General features: G+C 42.2%; 1 protein-coding gene across 1 annotated transcript in view; it reads right to left on the bottom strand.

Moving 5' to 3' along the window:
• Positions 1-21,743, bottom strand: part of PTPRN2 (protein tyrosine phosphatase, receptor type, N polypeptide 2) — a 1,341,366-nt gene that overhangs the window by 983,618 nt on the left and 336,005 nt on the right. Inside the window, exon 9 of the mRNA XM_006874435.1 lies at positions 4,732-4,818. Coding sequence (XP_006874497.1) covers positions 4,732-4,818 — 87 coding nt within the window. The remainder of the gene's footprint in view (positions 1-4,731; positions 4,819-21,743) is intronic.

Raw genomic sequence — 21,743 nt, 5'->3', positions numbered from 1 at the left:
AAAAAAAAAAAAAAGATTGTATCATCTGCATATCACAGGTTGCTAACAAGTCTTCCTCCAGTTCTGATGCCACAGTTTGCTTCATATAATCCAGCTTCTCGGATTGAATAGTATGGTGATAGAATATAATCCTGGCACACAACTTTCCTAATTTTAAACTACTCAGTATTTCCTTGTTTTGTTCGAACAACTGCCTCTTAGTCTATGTACGGGTTCCTCATGAGCACAATTGTTTTGGAATACTCATTCTCTGCAATACTGTCCATTGTTGTTGTTGTTGTTGTTGTTGTTATGTGCCGTGGAGTTGGTTCCGACTCATAGTGACCCTGTACAGGGCTTCTGAGGCTATAAATCTTTATGGGAGCAGAAAGCCTCATCTTTCTCTTGTAGTGGTAGTTTCAAACTGCTGACTGTGAGATTAGCAGCCCAATTCGTTATCACTACGCTACCAGAGCTCCTTAATATTGTCCATGTTATTGCTGTTGTTGTTGTTAAAGTGCTGTCAAGTTGATTCCAACCCATAACGACCCTGTATAGGGTTTCCGAGGAGCAGCTGGTGAGCTGGAACCAACAACTTTGCAGTTCAAATGTCTTTGCAGTCTGACGCATTAGCCCACAGCACCACACCAGGACTTCATAATATTGTCCATAGGCTATCTTAATTATCTAGTGTTGCTATAACAGAAACATGACAAGTGGGTATGGCTTTGAGGAACATATTTATTCACTCATAGTCCAAATTCAGAGTGCCAGCTCTAGGGAAAGGTCCTCATCTCCTTTCAGCATCTGTAGGCCCAGCGGCCCTTGAGATCTCCACGTGTCTCCACAGTGATCTTCCTCTGGTTCTGGGAGGTTCAGCGTATAGAGATCTCAGCTCCAATATGCGCACATTGCTTCTGGCTTTTCTTTCTTGGTGGTAGAAGGTCCCTCTCTCTCTGGTCACTTTTCTCTCCTTTTATCTCTTGTAAGATAAAAGGTGTTGCACCCCATCCTTAGTCTTCTTATTGGTTTATTGCATTAGATCACATCATGAGAGATTATCATATAACTGCCATGTTACATCATTACATAACTGCCAAACCACTGGGAATCATGGCCCAGCCAAATCAACACATATTTTAGGAAGATGGAGTTCAGTTCATGACAAAGCTGTAGCTCTGTATCTATGCCTCCACAATCAGAAGTCCAGCTAAGTAGCCCTTTCTGTCTGTTCCACACATGCTGGGAATTCCCTATAATTCACCAACTCGGTGGAAAATACCTGAGGGCCTGTTGCCGTCCTGTGTGTGTGTGTGTGTGTGTGTGTTGTGACTAGGGAGCGATCACACTGCTGTAGTCACTGGGTGTTTCCATGGTCAGTTCTGTCCTCATCCCTCACCCTTACTCTCTCAGAGCTAGTCACTATCCAGCTTAGCTTGTTCTGCTTTCTCGGCATCTCACACACACCCAGACATCCCCACTGTGACTGCTGCAGGTCAGCCTATCATCTCTCAACAGGATGGTTGCAAAATTCTCCCAATGTGTCTCCTGAGACCTCGGCTTGGCATTTCCCACACAACAGCCCCACTGTTCTTTCTCCACACAAATCTGAACACTGCCATCCTCACCCTAGAAAGGGTTCCACAAGTCCCCATGGTTCTGTGGGTCAAGTGCACAGTCCACTCCCACTTCAAAACACCATGTCTTCACCCATCAGAACCATCTGCATACTCCAGCTCTGGAGAACCCATGCAGGTTCCTGAATGTGTGAGCTCCTTCACGCACATCTAGGTCTCTCCATGTGCCTGTGTCTATTTACTCAAAGTATTTACTGAGTTCTACTGTCCTGGTATGGTGCTGTGGGATAATGCATCAGACTGCAAAGTCGTTTGAAGTGCAAGGTCGGTAGTTCAAGCTCACCAGCTGCTCCTTGGAAACCCTATACAGGATTGCTATGGGTTGGAATTGACTTGATGGCACTTAACAACAACAACAACAATAACTGTCCTGGTGTGGTGCTGTTGGTTAATGCACCAGACTGAAAAGCCATTTGAACTGCAAGGTCGGTAGTACAAGCTCACCAGGTGCTCCTCGACAGGGTCGCTATGGGTAGAAACCAACTTGACAGTACTTCAAAACAACAAATGTCCATGCATGGTGCTAGGCGTTGGGAATACAGCAATAAACAGTCCCAGAATACCTGTCACATCTCTCTGTAGGACACTGACTACTTGTTCTGTAGAATTGTTGTTGTTAAGAGCCTTCGAGTCAGTTCATATTCATAGAAACCCTATAGTCACATATTTATTCCTCCTGAAGACTTCACTGACCCCAAAGTGAACGAGGATCTTCTTCATACATGTCTCCTACTGCTGCCCCACATGGTTATTGTTGTTGTTAGCTGCCATCAGGTTGCCCCGACTCATGACAACCCCATGTTCACCAAAACAAAATGCTACCTGGTGGAGTACCATCCCATGACTGGTGATATCACAGACCATTGTAATTCACAGAATTCTCATTGGCTGAGATTCAGAAGCTCACCAAGACCTTTCTTCTGTTCTGTCTAAGAAGCTCTGCTAAAAGTTGCTTAGCAACATAGCAACTCCACTGATGGATGGGATAGTCGCTGCACAGGAGGTATATGGACCAGGAATAGAGTCTGGGTCTCCTGCATGGAAGGTAAGAATTCTGCCACTGAGCCACCACTTTCGTCAGTGGTAACTGCCTATATAATATCTGTCTGTCTCCAATCACGACTCATGGTGTGGTACTATAGGATAAGCACTGGACTGTTAACAGCAAGGCTGGCATTTCAAACCCACCAGCCACTCCTCAGAAACCCTATACAGAGAAACTGAGTCTGAACTGACTTGATGGTTCTTAACAACAACAACATTCCCAATTGACAAGATAGCAGAGATAGTGTCTTGCTCCTAGTGCTATGCCAGGCCACAGGATACGCCCAATAAATATTGGTTGTTTGAATAAATATATAAACCAATCCACATTTGTTGGCTGAAAGAATAGACAGACTGCTGTGTCCACCTGCTTATAAAAGTGCCCATAATCATACTGGAGGATAATTTATCCTGACACCTCTTTCAAAACTTGTCTCCAAACTCAAGGTTTTCAAATGTCCACATATCTAAGGCAGTGTCCAGCTCTGCACTGCTTTTGTCAGTGGGGTTCTTCCACCATGTCATCATGTATGTGCTGAAAGTCTCAAATGTTCTACATATTGCTCAAGAATTATGGAATGAGCTGCCATTCATTGGATACCTCCCCAGACCCCTTATATATTATTTGTTTAATCATTCTAAAGCCTTCACAGTAGTTGCTATACTCAGGTTTAGAAATGAGCAAAGGATGCTTCAAGCGTTCTCACATCCCCAAACTTCTGCTCCTTCCATATAGCCTTAGGTCCACCACCCATATCATCTAATTGCCCCTTTCTTTTAGATTTATTGTGGTACAATATATGAAACATAAAGTTGGCCAATTTAGCAATTTTTAAATGTGCAAATTCAGTGACATTAATTATTCACAGCATTGTGCAACTTTTATCACGAGCTACTTCCAAAACATTTCATCACCCCACACAGTACCCTTCCTATTCCCCCAGCCCGTTATCCTCAAATCCACTTTCTGTGTGTATGCATTTGATAAATGGATCTTTCACATAAGTGCAACCATACAATATCTGTCCTATTCTATATGAATTAATTCATATAGCATAATTGTTTTCAAGTTTCATCAATGCTGTAGCATGTATTAGAACTTCATTCCTTTTTATGGCTGAATAATATTCCACTGTGCGTGCATACATCACACTTTGTTTACACGCCCATCTACTGATGGACATTTAGGTTGCTCCTTCCCTTTGGCTAATGTGAATAGTGCAGCAATGGGCATTGATATTTACGTGTTAGTCTGAGTCCCCGTTTTCAAGTCTTCTGATGTCATTCTTATGAGCAGAATTGCAAGGCCATATGGTGGTTCTATGTTTAACATTTTTATGAACTACCAAACTGTTTCCCACAGCAGCTACACCACTTTACAACTTTACCAACAATGTATGAGGTAGCCCACTTCTCCACACCCTTACCAACACCTACATTTTCCATTTTTCTTACAACAACCATCTTCGTGGAGGTGAACTAGTCACATGAGTTTTCACTCAAGGCAATAACTGGGCTGTGTACACACTGCTGTTGTCATTATTAAGTGCTATTAAGTCAGTTTCGATTCATAGCGATTCTATATAGGGTTTCCAAGGAACGACTAGTGGGTTTGAATCTTCCATCTTGGTGTGCTTATACTACTGTGCCACACCAGGGCTCCTAGTGTGTACACTAGGCATTCAGTAAATGCAGACTACTCTTCCTCTGGCAGAACCTAAGTCCAGAGTTTCTGAACATTTGCAGTGCAGTGGGGCCTAAGCATCAGCATTTCTATAACTCACCCAGGCAATTCTAATGTGTAGTCAGGGCTGGAAACCTGTGTCTACGTTCCATGCCATTCTTTCAGGAGATTATAATTTTTATAATTAAACTCAGGCTTCAGCTGTATTTAAAGAACTTAGCTAAACCCACTGGAATTTTCCTTTCATTTCCTTGCTTAACTGTTTCTCTCTGATATCATTAACAAAAAACCACAGACACAACGTTCTGTCCCTCACAAATCAATTTATGAAACTGAACACGATGTGAGGAAAGAATAAAATCTAAAGATCCCGCGTCAGGGACTCACCTGATATCTGCAAAAGCGCTTATCGGCACCTTCAGGAGATGTGCCAGGTCCTCTATCAACTCCTTTCCCTTTCTCAGGCTCAGAGGGCTGTTGAAGGAGAGCAGAGGCGAGGGAGGAGGAGAGAGAGCGTTACAAAATGGAACTCATCAATACTTGAGAAGCTAAAAGTCCCCAAAGAGTTATCACCTTGGCCTCTGAGATTCTGAAAGCCACCCCTGCTCACTGTATTCCTGTCACATAGTGATCAGTACACCAGGGGAATTGGGATCAGGTGCTTCTTCAGGCATGATGAATCACCTGAATTTTCCAGCAATAAGACAAACAATAAGGTGCAAATGGAATTGTTAGGAAGTGTAATGGGCCCATGATGCAGCAAGAGGCTCATCTCAGCCTTCAATAAAAAATATAATACAGAGGGTGGGAGGGAAGGGAAGAAGAAAAAGGAGAGAGAAAACATGGTCGATGGTGAGAGGAGCAACTGCTGACAACAAAGTGCAAGACCGAGCAACTGCTGACAACAAAGTCCAGTGTACAGAGGTAATGCATATTTCAAAATGGATTCATTTCTCAAATGAATTCTACCACGATGAAAGGATATTGAAATCTTACATATTTAAGGGTAAACAATGAAGCACCATGGATGAGCCCACCACTAGCGATTCATTAAAGGAGGGTATAAATATTCTATGATGATACTATGGCCTAACAGACTCCCCAGCAGCCAGGCTATGTTTACATAAAAAGAGCTGGTTTATTAAGAGGCGCTGAGGAGTAATCATGTATAATTTGAAGTCCCAATTACAGATCCTGCAATTTAGTAGTCAGTTTGGCAAATCATGAGTTGCTTGTGAAATCCTGCTAGTACCACTTCAAAGAATTATTCAAATTATATTGCTATATTAACAATGATGTTGCACAGAAAAGGCTTTCAATCTAGCTGACCATTCATTCATTCAGCAAATGTTTAAGAATGCTCACTCGTCTCCAGGCACTGCTTAACCTAAGGGATAACACAATGAACAAAAAAAATCATGTTCTCAACTTCATGGAGCTTACATTCACAGGAGGGAAGACAAGCAACATAGATATTAACAAGTATAAGTAAATTAGGCTGATCACTGATAGAATCTAAGGGAAATTTTCCAACAGGTTAAGAGAGAAATTGGGGTATAGGGAGCAAATGTTAGACTATTTTTTTAAGAGTATTAGATAAATTGTCTCCCATAAGGGAATAACTAAACAGAACCCCTAGAACCTGAATTATGCATATCTATAGGAAGAGCTACACTTGATCTTAGCCAAAAGGCCGAGAAGCGACTCATTAACAACCTGAGATATGTAGATGATACAACCTTGCTTGCTGAAAGTGAAGAGGACTTAAAAAAATTTACTGTAATTCAATATGGATTACATCTCAATTTAAAGAAAACAAAACTCCTCACCACTGGACCAATAAACAACATTCTTATCAATGGAGAAAAGATTGAAGTTGTCAAGGACTTCATTCTTCTTGGATTAACTATCAACACTCACGGAAGTAGCAGTTAAGAAATCAAACAACATGTTGCATTAGGCAAATCTGCTGCACAAGACCTTTTTAAAGTGTTGAAGGGAAAAGATGTCAGCTTGAGGACTAAAGGGCGCCTGACCTAAGCCAGGGTATTTTCCATAACCTCATATACATGTGAAAGCTGGACAGTGAATAAGGAAGACCATAGAAGAATTGACACATTTGAGTTATGGTGTTGGAGGAGAATATTGAAAGTTCCATGGGCTGCCAATAGGACAAACAGATCCGTGTTGGAAGAAGTGAAGCCAGGATGCACATCCTTGGAGGCCAGGATGGCCAAACTTTGTCTCTCATACTTCGGACAAATTGTCAAGAGGGACCAGTCACTGGAGAAGGATATCATGTATGGTAAGGGTGAGGGTCAGACAAAAAGAGGAAGACCCCAATGAGACTGATTGGCCAACTAGCAGCATTGATGAACTCAAGCTTGGCAACAATAGTGAGGTTGGCCCAGGATCGGGCAGTGTTTCATTCTGCTGTGCATAGGGTCCCTATGAGTTGGTACTAACTAGATGGCACCTAACAATAACAACAACATAGGAAGAGCATTCCAGGCAATGAGAACAGAAATTACTAAGGCCCTGAGGCAAAAGTGTCTCTCATGAGCAAATGAAGACTCTAGACTCATGGAAAGAGCAAGACTGAGTGCTAGTGGCCAGAAGGCAGGCTTGCAGAAAGTGCCCTTTGGTTGTTTAAATTCTTATATATTCCTAAGTGTTTTTGTAGACATCACTCTCCCCAACCCCCTCCCCCACCAAAAAAAAACAAAAAACAACAACAACAACAAAAAAAAAAACAGAAGGAAAAGAAGCAAACACTGTTGAATGATGATGCTCAGAGGACACTGTAATCATTGCAACAAAATGATGGTGTAAAACCGATGTTCTCCTATATAAAGTATCACTCAACTCACAATAAAAACTTAAAAAAGTGTTTCTCTCATGGGCTCAAGGAACACTAGGGAGACTAGTGAGGTCAGTGTAGAGTTGAAGATGGGAGCATGAAGGAGAGAAAGGTGGCAAATAAATGGGAGCAGACAAGCCCAGGGCCTTTAAAGACTTGGTTTGTGGTGAGTGATAGGGAAAGCGATGGGGATTTGCAAGGGTCAGCCTAACTTCTTTAGTAAGAATAAAATGAGAGTGGGAATAAGGAAAACCAACAGAGCTCATTGTGAGAGAAAATTGTGATGGTTGGTGTCATATGTAGCAGAAGAGGCATGAGATTCAGTCAGGTTTAGGATTTATGTTAAAGTAGTGATGCCAGAATTTGTTGGTGAATAGACATTATGAAAGACAGGGAAACCAGAGGAAGACTAGGCGGAGAGTGGTGCTGATGATGACTCAAGAATGCTGTTTTGGACACATTAGCATGGAGATGACTATTAGACATCTAAGTTAAGACAGTGAGATATATGAGTTTAGAGTTCAGGGGAGTAGCTTGGGCTAGGGAGAAATGTTAGGGCATTGGCCTATGAATGGTATTAGAAGTCCAACAGTCTTAGACTGAGTCTTGGATTCTTGAATATTTATAGTCAGAGCGGTGAGGAGGAGAAGCCAACAAAGAGTGAAACAGAGTGTTCAGTGAAGTAATAAGTGAACTACAAAAGTAAGTTTCAAAAAGTGAACTTCAATAGTTAGTTGTGGAAGAACAAACAAGATGGCAGATCGGGTGGAAGTGCTGTAAGGAGCTCCATCAGCAACAACACAGAATACAGGACCAAACAGGCTCAGGGGATGGTCCCAGAACTCTGAACCACATATAAAGGAATATTTAGAAGGCTAGAAGGCTTACAACTGGGAGAATTTGTGGCAGAAGCAAGAAACCCATTGCTTTCTGGTTCGGGATGCTCAGCTGATCCAGGGGCCACCATCTCGGGTGAAACCAGGCAGGGGACAGATCAGAGCAGCCACGGATGCCTGACAGGGCCACGGAGATACAGGCATGGACGTTCTTTTCTTTTGGTATCTGTTCATTGGTCCCTTGCTGTCTGTTGCCTCCATTCTGGAGACTATAGGGGTGCCTGAGCTAGTGGATACCCTAGCCCCACCCTCGGAGGGTGGTAAATAGTGATGCATTATCAACCTTGGAATAACAGAGTTCTGGGATACAGGGATCTAGGTATAGCTTGAAGAAGGTAAATAATACTAAAATCCTTGACTACCTTATGAATATTAGTTTCCCTTGCCTACTATTGTAAAATAGACACTTGAATGGGATAGAAAGGAATGTTGAGAAACATGATCAGAGAAAACTTGGAAGCCTGTCTTCAGCCTATAACTTATTGGAATACCTAAAAGGGGTTCTACAACTTGCCCAGTGAAATAGGCCTCATGCAAAGCCTTTACAGAGTATAGGACCTTAGGTGGAATCCTGAGTCCCATCCAGAACTTTATGAGGTTGGACATCCCCACTAGGAAGGACAAGCAGACTGGAACAGCTACAGTGACAGAAGATACATCTTCATGATGAACCTGATCTATACTCAGAGCGGTAGTTACTCTAAATACCAATAGAAAGGGAAAGAGTCTTCATCAAATATCAATGCTATCCACTCTGTACACAGGGTAGATAGGGACGGGCAACTTAGACATTGGCTATCTAAAATGAGGGGGCAATAAAGGCACGAAGTGACTGGCTTACAAGGTTTCAAGAGGGAGTTTAGTTTAAGAGTATGGAGGGAAAGAAAGAGTCTCCACTGAATAGCTGTCATCTTGTCTAGATGGGTCTGGTGAAAAGAGATAGTGCTAAGATTCGTAAGATTCAATAGTGAATAATTGTTATCATGACTAATCACGACTGTCACAATTATAAAGGTAGAAGTTTTGTAACAAAAAAAGGGGAGTGGTTAATCTTACAGTCCAGAAACAGAGGACCCTATGACCATAAAGAGAGAAACGCACAAACAGAATGTGGGACCTTATCCAGAAGGAGCTCTGTTAGTGTAGTGGTTACGAATCGGACTGCGAACCGCAAGGTCAGCAGTTCGAAACTACCAGCTGCTCCGCGGGAGAAAGATGAGGTTTTCTGCTCCCGTAAAGATTTACAGCCTCAGAAACCCTGTACAGGGTCGCTATGGGTCGGAACCGACTCAACGGCATTTAACAACAACAACAACATCCAGAAAAGCAACAGCGCCAGAGATGGAGGCAGAGATGGGGGCATTAAGAGGGGGAGCGGCTGAGGACTCTAGATTCATGGACTAAGAAGAGAAGGACTAAGAGCTGGTGGCCAGAAGCAGACTTGCAGAATGTGCCCTTTGGAGATGTAATTTATTATATATGCCTGAGTGGGTTTGTTTGTTTGTTTGTTTGTTTGTTTGTTTGTTTTTTAAAAAAAGCTAAAGTGGATAGAGAGAAATACTGTTAAATGATGGTACATGGAGGGGATTTGTTGAATGTAAAACTGATGAAATGCCCTGTAAACTTTCACTCAATCCACAAAACCTTAAAAAAAAAAAAAAAAAATGAAAAGAAAAGAAACATTTGCAAATAGAAGGGAAAAAAAAGTTAGTTTCAAGGAGAGACAGATTGAATAGTATTGAATAATCAAATTGGTCAAAAGAGCTGAGACAGAGCCTGAGCATTGGATTAGGAAGTGGGTAGACCACTGATGAATTTGACAAGGTCTGTTTTGGTGATTTAGTAAGGACAAACACTTGGCTACAGCACATCCAATGTGGACCAGAAAAAAGGAATTTAGACAACTTTTCAAGGACTATTTGCTCTAGACAGTAGCAGAAAAATAGGATAGTAGCTACAGGAAAACATGGGGTCAAGAGAGGGCCTTCTTGGCTTTTTTGTGTTTTAACTGGAAACACAATAGCTTTATGGCTTGCTAATAAGGATGAAAGTCCTGGTGTGGCACTGCAGGATAAGCACTCAACCATAATGTTGGTATAAACCACAAAGTCAGCAGTTCAAACTCGCCAGCGGTTCCTCAGAAACCCTATACAGGGTCACTATGAGTCAGAATCAACTTGATGGCACAACAATAGTGTTGATGCAATAATCTGGATACAGGAGGTAGGGAGGAAAAAGGCTGCCATGATATTCTTCAGCAGGCAAGAGGGAGGGGATCTGGTTTCTTAGTGAAGGTGGTGGTGCGCCCTGCAGTCGGTTCTGACTCACTGTGACCCTGTGTAGGGTATCTGAGGCTGTAATCTTTACAGGAACAGAAAGCCTCATCTTTCTCTCACGGAACAGTTGGTAGTTTCAAACTGATGACCTTGAGGTTAGCCGCTTTACTTGTAACCAGTACACCAGCAGAGCTCTTATGGACCTTCAATAAAAGCATGGATCATGATCATGGTAAGAGAATAGAAGGCAGTGTGTGAGCACAGAGGCAGGGAGATGAGTGAATATGAAGTCTGACGGATGTGGACATTGTCTCCCAACCACTTCCATTTGAGGACCCATTTAAAACTACTGATCCTTGGTGTAGGTCTGCTGATTCTAATTCCATAGGCCTATATGTTCACAGAGCTCTACACATGATTTCAGCAGACAGAGACACTGTTGTATTATATAAAGATTCAAACCAAAAAAACCCACTGCCTATATGTCAATTCTGACTTACAACAATCCTGTTGTTGTTGTTAATTAGTACCGAGGAATCAGTTCCAACTCATAGTGACCCCGCACAGGGTTTCTGAGGCTGTAAATATTTACGGGAGCAGAATGCCTTCATCTTTCTCCTGTGGAATTGCTGGTAGTTTCGAATTCCTGACCTTGAGGTTAGCAGCCCGAATCGTAACCACTATGCTACCAGAGTAACCTTGTAGGTCAGAATAAAACTGCTCCTTTGGGTTGCCAAGGCTGTAAATCTTTATGGAAACAGACTGCCACATCTTTCTCTCATGGAGTGGCTGGTGGGTTTGAATCACTGACCTTTCAGGTGATAATCACTTGACCTTAACAACGGTTAAGCACTTAACCATTGTGCCACCAGGGCTCCTTATTTGGAGTTTGATGAGTTCTTTCCAGAGGCAGGTAGATAGACATAGAGATGGACTTGGATTGAGATTGCTTCCCACTGGGATTCATCTTTGCTACAAAGGAAAGTCTAGAAGGAGTAGCAATAGAAATGCAGGTTATAGGTTGGTGTCGTATCTCTCCACTAGCACAGCCATATTCAGTCATAGGCCCATGAGCATGAAAAAGATAAGATTCTAAGCCAAGTTCCATTTTGGACCATCTTTCATTCATAAAAGGGAAAGGACCATTCACACATATTGAGACTGCAATATAGGACCCAACTGCCTGATAATCAACCAGGTAGGACTAAGGCTATCCCAAGAACCAGGACTTCTGGATGCTTAAGTCAAGAGTTTCCATATCTGGCTGTGCCTCAGAATCACTTAAAGCAGTGATTTCAGGCCCATCCCAACAACAACAACAAAATAGCACTGTCAGAATTTTAACCTAATATACTACATTTTCAAATGTAAAACAACCCCCCTCTAAGACTGAAACTCAAAGGGAACAAATGAGCAGGCATGTAAGCTTGCAGATGACCATATTGGTCTACTGGTGAGTGGAAGAGGGGGAAAGGAATCAATGAAGAAATGAGCTGAGTTCAAACACAGTCCATGACTCCCTTTGACCTGGATGAGAGAGAGAACAGGAAGGGCTGGTTGGTCCAAAGTGTGGTGAGACCTGGTGACACCTGAGCCCAAGGACAAGGTCACAGCCAGAGGATTAGAGCTGAGAGTGAAGCATTCAGCTGATATCAAGTGAGAGGAGATGCATAAGAACACCCAAAGTTGCAGATAGTATCCATCTGACCTAGCCTCGATGGCTTGATAATCAGAACTCGACTAGAGGAAGATTAAAAAACAATACAAAAAGAACAAAACAATTTTTGATAAAGGAAACAAGGGTAAATTTCTACAATTTGATGACCTTGACCCTACTCATGGAGGTAATAACTCTAAATACCAACAGAGAGGGAAGGAGTCTTCATATCAAGTGTCAATGCTATCCCCTCTGTATACAGGGTAGATAGAGATGGGCAACTCAGACACCGGCTACCTAAAATGAGGGGGTGATAAAGCTCAAAGTGACTGGCTTACAAGGTTTCTCAAGAGGAAGTTTAGTTTAATAGTGTGTGAGGAAAAAAGAGTACCCACTGAAGAGTTTTCATCTTCTCTAGATGGGTCTGGTGAAAAGAGATAGGGATAAGATTCTTAGGATTCAGCAGTGAGTAATTGTTACCATAACTAATTGCGACTCTCACAATTGTAAAGATAAAAGTTTCATAACCAAAAACAGAGGCATAATTAATCTTTCAGTCCAGAAACAGAGGACCCTGGGACCATCAAGGGAGAAGAGCACAAGCAGAATGCCAGACCTTATCCAGAGAAGCAGTGACACCAGAGATGGAGGCAGAGATGGGGACATGGAGAGAGGGAGCATCTGAGGACTCTAGATTCATGGAAAGTGTGGGACTGAGAGTTGGTGGTGGCCAGGAGGCTTGCAGTATGTGCCTTTTGTTCAATTATTATATATGTCTGAGTGTTTGTTTGTTTTTTTAAACAAGAGCTAAAGTGAATAAAGAGAAATACTGTAAACTGATGGTACATGGAGGCGATTATAATCATTGTAATGACACAAGATGTATGATTTGTTGAATGTAAAACTGATGATATACCCTGATGATAAACCTTGAAGAAAAAAAAAAAGTAAAACAAAAATCCTATCCAAGTTAATCTGAAATCAGTACAGTTTGGGAACCTTTGTTATAGGAAATAGAAAAACGAGAACATAGTCCCTGCTGTCAAGAAGCGGAACAATCTAGAGCAAGTGCTCAAACTTGTATGAGCATGGGAATCCATAGAAGGCTTGTTAAAACACAAGTTCTGGGGCTCTATCCCCAGAGTTTTAACTTAACATCTGAGAATCTGTATTTCTAATGAGATTCCAAGTGATTTGAATACTATTGGTTCAGACAGCACACTGTAAGAACCACTGGACTGAACTTGGTGATGGTGGCTATGTGCTGTGGAGCTGGTTCTGACTCATAGCAACCCTGTCTAGGGTTTCCGAGGCTGTAAATCTTTACAGCTGGTAGTTTCGAACTGCTGACCTTGAGGTTAGAAACCAGACATATAACCATTATGCTATCAGAGCTCCTTAGACCGAACTTATTACACCATAAAGTAATTAGCAAACTAGCAATGCAAGAGGACATTTCATTATATGATAACTTAATGAAATTTAGCTTCTTAAACAATCTACAATTTAGTGAAGAGAAGCAAATGAACTAATATGTGTTGAGGGAATATTTTAAGACTCACTTAACAGTGGATTCCTGGTGTGGCACTGTGAGTTAAGTGCTGGACTGCAAAACCAACTTGAACTGCAAGGTCAGCGGTTCAAGCTCACCAGCTACTCCTCAGAAACCTTATAGAGGGTCGCTATGGGTTGGAACCAATTTGATGGCAGTTGACTATAACAACTTAACAATTGCTTATTGAGAACCTAGTTAGTGCTAGGTTCTGTATTAGAAGCTGGACATATGATGGCTAGTAAAACAGAAATGCTCAGAGTCTTTATGAAGCTTCCAGGTGAGTAAAGGAGGCAGATATTAACCAAAGAATAATAAATAAATGTTTATTTGCAAATGTTGACAAATGCCAAAAAGGAAAAGCATTATTGGGGATTTGTTTAGGGTATTCTGAGAGTTAATGATAAGGGAATCTGGTCATGTCATAGCAAGGAAGTATCAGAGAAGGGTTCCCTCAGGGAACTGTCACTGAGATGACAAGGATGCATAGAATTAATACTTTAAGGTAGGATGAGGCAGAGGATGGAATATGTGCAAAGGTCCTATGATAGGAAAGAGCATGTCTTACTGAGGACCTGAAAGAAGTCCAAAGGGGCTGGAGTGCACATAGAGAGTGGCAAGTTGTGAGGGGGTTGTTCGGAGAGGGAGGCAAGGGGCCAACTACAAATGTTTTCATTGCTACTGTTAAGCAACTGGTTTTCAGCTACCAGAAGACTTTAAGGAAGAGGACTGTCCTAGTCAAATGTGTTTTAAAAGCTCACACCCCTGTGTAATGAGTTGACTGCAGGACGTACGCAGTGGGGAGGCAGCTACCCTCATATAATGTAGTATGGACTATGTTGATGCTGACTGAGATGCAGAACAGAGGGCAGGTTCCTGAGATATTCAGGAGGGAGAATGTCACGATGTGGTGATGTATTACATTTGGGAGGGAGAGAGGAAGATGCCAAGGTTTCTAGGTGGGGGTTGGGGGAGGCTGAATACGATGGAGGCACGATTCTCTCAAACAGGAATCATGGAAGACAGACCTAGTACAAGATCATACAGTTGGTGTTGCGCATAAGGAGTCTGAGAAGTCTTTGAGACATTACCAGAGAGACTGAGAAATGGGGTGGAGGGTGGCAGGGTTTCAGACCCAGGGAAAACACCTGTACTAGAGATACTAACTTGGGAATCACTTATATTGTAGCAGGAACTGAGTGAAGTGCTTTTGGAATCTCTAGTTTTCTCAATGCTCACCAAGGTAGATATTACTGTTCCAGTAGAGGAAACTGTGGCTAAGAGAGGCCAATCATTTCCCCAAAGTTATACAGCTAAGACTGAGATACGTGCTCGAAACTATTTGCCTCTAAGTTAATCTTTACCTACTCTGTCCAAAAACTCAGAACACCATGCTGCATTCAGAAGGAGAAACAAAAGGAGACTCATTAAGTGCAACTGAGTAACTGAGAATTCTATTTTAATATCCTGTATTGCTGTTGTTAAGTGCTTTTGCGTTAATTCCAACTCATAGTAACCCTGTGTAGGATTTCCGTGGAGGGCTGGTGAGTTTAAACTACATCACAGAATCTGAAACTGGCATTTGAGAAAGAATCAACTGGCATCTTTCCACTTTGCCATACTGATTACTGAGTAACTAGCCCCCCAGAGGTTGGAAAGCATTTTGTATCCAAAATGGACAAGTTCTCAGTAGAGAAAGAGTGAAAAGCGTTCGCCACAAAATCAGGAAGGAGCCAGAGATGCCTGCTTTTGCCACAGGTTTTAAACATTGCACTGAAGTGAGAACACAGCAACTGAACAATTAAAGGAACTAAGCGCATTCTAATCACACAGACGACATGAGCCTCTATATTGAAAACTTCTAAGAATCTATAAACTACTAGAGAGAATAAAGGAATTCAGTAATCAGAGGTATAAGATCAACATATAAAATCAGGAATGTGTCTACACACCAGCAATGAACAATCTGAGAGGGAAATAAAACCATTCCATTTACAGGGGTGGTGGCAATTGCTGTATGCCACTATGTCAGTTCTGACTCATAGCGACCCTGTATAGGGTTTCCTAGGCTGTAAATCTTTACAGAAGAAAGCCTCATTCTTTCTCCCAGGAGTAACGGGTAGATTTGAACTGCTGACCTTTTAGATTAGGGAAATGGAAATAAAAGTCACATTGAGATACTGCTTTCTTCCCACTGTGTTGCTAAGTGCTGATGAATCGGTTCCAAATCATAGTGACCCTGTATAGGGTTCCTGAGGAGCAGCTGATGAGTTCAAACCATTGACCTTGTGATTCAAATCGGCCTTGCAGTCCAGTGCTTTTCCTACAGAGCCACACCACTAAGACTCCTCACTCCCACAAGGATGATTATTATTAAAATAAATAAATAGAAAATAGAATGGTTGATGAGAAAGTGGGGAAATTGGAACTCTAATCTATTTTACATCATCACCAGTGGTTCAAACGGACTTTGCAGTAGAAAACATGGTGGTTCCTCAAAAAAGTTAAACATAAAATTTCCATCTTACCCAACCATTCCACCCAGTCATCATTGTTAAGTGCCCTTGAGTCGGTTGCAACCCATAAGGACCCTGTGTAGGGTTTCTGACGAATGACTGGTGAGCTTGAACTGCTAACCTTGTGATTCAAACAGAAATAGTGGGGGTAGGAGCAGTAGTTTCAGAATCTGCCTAACTTTAGAGAAGATAATGTGAATCAAGATCAGTTTAAGGCTGATCCCTGTGATGTGGAGGTCAGACGTATCTCCACTCTTTATACTTTTTACCAATTCTGATACCAGCTGTCTCTTCCACACCCTTCACTATTTCTCTTCTGGATTCAATAATCTGTTGCCAGGGCCACAAAGAACTCACAGTCCAGCTGCCATATAGGCCAAAAGTTTATTAAGGAAGTAAGAGGATACAACGTGGGACCAGGATCATCAGTCCCCTCAGGTTAGGCTCCTTTTGGCTGTCAGCTGTTTGGCCTCTAGCTCTTTTCACATGCTACAGCTCTTAGGAAGTTCTTTGTCTTCTCTTTGCTTCTTCTCTCTTCTTTTCTCCTTCTGCTTCTTCCTGCTATATCTGTCCCTGCTTCTTTCTCTCTGAAAAAATCTCTATGGGTCTGGCTGCTTATACATTGTTGTTGTTGTTGTTAGGTACCATAGAGTCAGTATCGACTTATAGCGAGCCTATGCACAACAGAACGAAACACTGCCCGATCCTGGACCAACCTCACAATTGTTGCCATGTTTAAGCCCATTGATGCTGCCACTTTGTCAATTCATCTCGATGGGGGTCTATCATGTTTGGTAAGGTGGAGGGTCAGAGAAAAAGAGGAAGATGAATTGGCTGCTTATATATACAACACTTAATCAAAAATTTCAAGGCATGATCCCTTCAGCAGGGAGTGGGGGTGGGAGGCTTTACACAAAATAAACAATCCCCACTCAATAGGCCACAGACACTTCATTTGCATAGTAGGCTATAGACATCTCATTTGCATAGGCTAATGACCAATCCCTGCAAGGTGCATACCAATCACAGGGCAGGCTATATAGCTGAGGACCAGACAAAACCCATCAAAACCAAGTTGTTTACAGCTGATGCAGGAAACGTCAATCAACCTGGGCAAAAGTAATAAACTCTTGGGGATGGAAAACTAGGACAAAGGCATCTCCTCAGGACTCAGGAAAAATCTCTCAAACTGTTTTCTTTTGAAAAAAACAAGGCAAAATACCACATAAAGGAACTCATTTTGATACAGGTATACACCTAAAAGAGTCCTGGTTTGGCACTGTAGGATAAGCACTCACTGCAAGATCAGGAGTTCAAACTCACCACCGGCTCCTCAGAAACCCTATATAGTGTCGTTATAGTTGGAACCGACTCAATGGCACTTCTTGTTGTTGTTGTTGTTAAAGGGCTGTCAAGTCACTTCTGACCCATAGCAACTCTGTATAGGGTTTCTGAGGAACCGCTGGTGAGCTTGAATCACCAACCTTGCTATTCAAACTGACACTGCAATCCAGTGAATTAGCCCACAGTGCCACACTAGGGCTGCAACATAAACCTAAAAGAGTTCAAATTGGCGATATTGTATTCTGATGTTGATTACATATTAATCACAATATTCAGAAGTGAGATGTTCTGACAGTGGCTGTAACAGTGGACGCAAACCAAATAATAATTGTGAAGATGGCATAGAGACTGAGCAGTATTTTGTTCTGTTTGTACATAGTGTTTCTATGAGTCAGAACCAACGAGATGACACCTAAGAACACTGACAAAGGTGGAAACAACTCAAGTAACCATCAACAGATGAATGGATAAACAAAATGTGACACATGCACGTAATGTAGCATTATTCTCCCATACAAAGAAATGTTATGATGAGAGAAATAAATCAGATCCACAGGGACAAATATCTATTGTATAATTCCAATTATATTAAATATCTAGAATAGGAAATTCACAGAGACAACAGTTTATGAGTTGTTATTAAGGGTGTGGAGAGGGAAAATGGGGACTTATTGTGGGAAGAGTACAGTGTTTCTCATTGAGGAGATGGAGAATTTGTGGAAATGGATAGTAGTGTGATTATAAAGCATAGTTTATATGATTGATACAACCAAATTATATAGTTGTTGTTGTTGTTGTTAAGTTACGTCGAGTTGGTTCTGACCCATAGCGACCCTGTATAGGGTTTCCAAGGAGCAGCTCCTGAGCTTGAACTGCTGACCTTGCAGTTCAAACGACTTTGCAGTTTGGCGCCATTAACCCACAGCACCACACCAGGACTCCAAATTATATAGTTAAGAATGGCCAAAATAGCAAAATTTTTATAATATACTCACATAAACTAAAACCCATTGCCACTGAGTCCATTTGTCTCGTGGTGACCCCGACAGGTTTTTCTGAGGCTGTAAATCTTTATAGGAGCAGAAGGCCTCATCTTTTCACCATGAAATAGCTAGGTCTGAAATGTCAATCTTGTGGTTGACAGTTCAGTGCTTATTCTGTAATACCACCAGGGCTCCTTGTTGTTGTTGTTGTTGTTGTTAAGTGCCGTCGAGTCGGTTCCGACCCATAGCAACCCTGTACAGGGTTTCTGAGGCTGTAAATCTTTACGGGAGCAGAATGCCTTATCTTTCTCCCGCAGAGCGGCTGGTAGTTTCGAACTGCTGGCCTTAAGGTTCGCAGCCCGATTCATAACCACTATGCTACCAGAGCTACCAGGGCTCCTAGACATACTTCTATGCTTCACCACAATTTTTTACAAGAGTGGACAAGTTAAGAATGAGTTTTTAAAATAAAAGTGAGCATTTAATGTGTATTATCCTGTTTCCCCACGTGACGGTTAAGGTTGTGTGTCAACTTGACTGGACCGTGGTTCTGAGTGGTTTGGCAGTTACGATGTTGTCATTCCCAAGAAGTGATCTAATGTAATGTAGTCTCCTCCCTGATGAGATCTGCTATGAGTGGTTTGTTAACTGAAAGAGGGTTTTTTTAGGGGGTGTGGTCTACTTCCTGGATACCTGGATGCTCCAGCCAAGGGAGAGTTTTGCTGGATCTGGTTCTTGCATCAGGCTAGTCATTTGACCTCTGGTTCTTTGGACTCGAGGCTGTGGCTTGCAGTATTGTCTGCTGATCCTAGGTGTCATCAACAGCCAGCATTCTTACCAGCTGACCTTGGATTTATTCATCTCTGCTTCCAGAAGCCTGCCATTTGGCCTGTCAATATTCGTTTCATCAGCCTCCACAGCTACATGAATCAGGAAAAGCCTCCAGCCTGACATCTGATCCCATAGTCTTGGAAACTGCCTGCCTCTGTAACTGTGTGAACCATTTCCTTGAGAGCTCTTTTTATAAAAATACATATTTAAGTTTTAGTGGTTTTGCTTCTCTAGAGAACCCAGCCTAAGACATCCCATCAGCAAAGACTGAAAAGCTTTTATAAAAGCTATTACACACCTGTCAATATATGGCATCTTACACCCAACAGCATATGAGATGCTTTTATACTGCACTGCTAACTGCAAAGTTGGCAGTTCAAGCCTACCAGCAGCTCCTCAGAAACCATACACAGTGTGGTTATGAATCAGACATGACTCAATGGTGCTTAACAGCAACAACCTAATGATAAGGGAGGCAGCGGTGATCAATAGTAGAAGTTGCACCTTCTGTGTGGGAACCTGAGTATAATTCAGGGTCAATGCACCTCTTGCGCAGACAGACACCACTCAGCTGTCAATGGAGCTTTTGCAAGTTGCTATGATGCCAAACAGGTCTCAGTAAAGCTTTCAGAATAAGATGGGCTAGGAAAAAAGGTCTGTTGATCTGTTTCTGAATATCAGTTAATTAGTGAAAACTCTACAGATCACGTGTGGTACTATGGGTTAATGCGCTGTACTGCAAGGTCAGTACGAACCGCAAGGTGGGTGGTTTAAGATAAGCAGCCATTCTCTGGAAACCCTATACAGGGTTGTTATGAGTTGGAACCAGCTCGATGGCACTTAACAAAACATTGTTACAACATAGATCACAATGGTACAAGCTGCAATTAACCATGGGTCTATTGTACATGGACTCACCATGAGTCAAGGGGGTACAAAGAGGACTTACTCTGTTGATAACCACAACCTAATGGCAGCTGATAACCACAACCTAATGGGAGCCAAGGCCATCCAGAGTTGGACTCCTCCTATTTAAATTAATCTGGGGAAAAAAGTCCAACTTTAACTTTTGTGTCTTCGTCATCATTCTAGATCCGTCTTTCCTGAGTTAAAGATCACAGCTTTTCTTTTTCATTAACAAGCCCCTTGCCCTAAGGATATCTGTATTGAAATAAAATCTGATGGAAGCCCAGAGTTTGACATTGCATCCAATGCCTGTGATCTCAGTGCCGAGTGTGCCCAGGGCCCAGGGGACAGGCTGTCACACCAGCCCAGGAAGCCTGCAGGCCATCTGTGCATTTGTATTTTGTAAGGGTCTGTAAGGAAGATGTCCCTATCCAATAATCATAGGACTGGCGTATTTCACTCTAAAAAAATGTAGCACATGATTCATAAAGCAACGGAATTTCAAGGGTACAGTCAGAGAACTAGTGGCTTGGCTAAGCATCACGAACAGAGAGGCAGGCAGTGATACCAGGGAGAATGTGTTAATTAGAAGCACTGGAATTTGTGAGCAGTTGTTGGAGGAAGTATGAGCAGCAGGAAGCTTGATGACAATGGCATTGCAATGGGCCCAAGAATCATGTAGGTGATGTTCTTCCTGCACAGGAATCTCCATCACTTGGTTCTCCTTCAGCTCTCAACATTGATATGCATGACGTGGTCCTCTTGTTACTAGGACCTATAGTGGGTGACCAGCATATAATGTGAACAAGGGAATTAATGAACTTGGTAAAGGTTAGAGGGAACCTGGACCAAACTAGCTCTATCCTAGGTTTCCAGGCTCATTTCCCACAACTGCTCTTCACAAACTCTCTGCGCCAGCCTTCCTCATCCACTGCATTTTCTACTTCCAGGGTACCCTCTCATCTCTTCTTCACCCATTCATATCCTGCCATCCTTCAATACTTTACTCTCCCATGAAGCCTTGCCTAAGCAGGCCAACTCCCAGAGACCTGTGCATTCCTGAACCCATTTTACAAGTAGCCTGGACCACATATTGTGGTTATTAGGATTTCTCTAGCATGAGATTTTTTGTATGGTTATTCAACTCTTCAAGTCTTCAGACCACTACCTCCTTTAGTGAAAGGAGGTTTTAACTTTTTTAATGAAGGGATCTGTTCTGCACATCTTCTGTATGTTCAGCCCTAGTGTCAATACTGAAATGATGGCAAGCATTTCAACAGGACGTATCAGGTACCAGGAAATGTTCTAAGTGCATTATGTATTATATCTTTGTTGTTGTTAAGTGCCATTGAGTCAGTACCGACTCATAGTGACCCTATGCACAGCAGAACGAAACACTGCTAGATCCTGGGCTAGCCTCACAATTGTTGTCACTCTTGAGCTCTTTGATGCTGCCACTTTGCCAGTCCATCTTGTGGGGGGTTCTTCCTCTTTTTTCTGACCCTCCACCTTACCAAATATGATATCTTCCTCTAGTGACTGGTCCCTCTTGACACTATGTATGAAGTATGAGAGATG

This window comes from Chrysochloris asiatica, unplaced genomic scaffold, assembly GCF_000296735.1.
Source record: "Chrysochloris asiatica unplaced genomic scaffold, ChrAsi1.0 scaffold00277, whole genome shotgun sequence".
Lineage (NCBI taxonomy): Eukaryota > Metazoa > Chordata > Mammalia > Afrosoricida > Chrysochloridae > Chrysochloris > Chrysochloris asiatica.
This window is presented reverse-complemented; position numbering and strand designations above follow the sequence as displayed.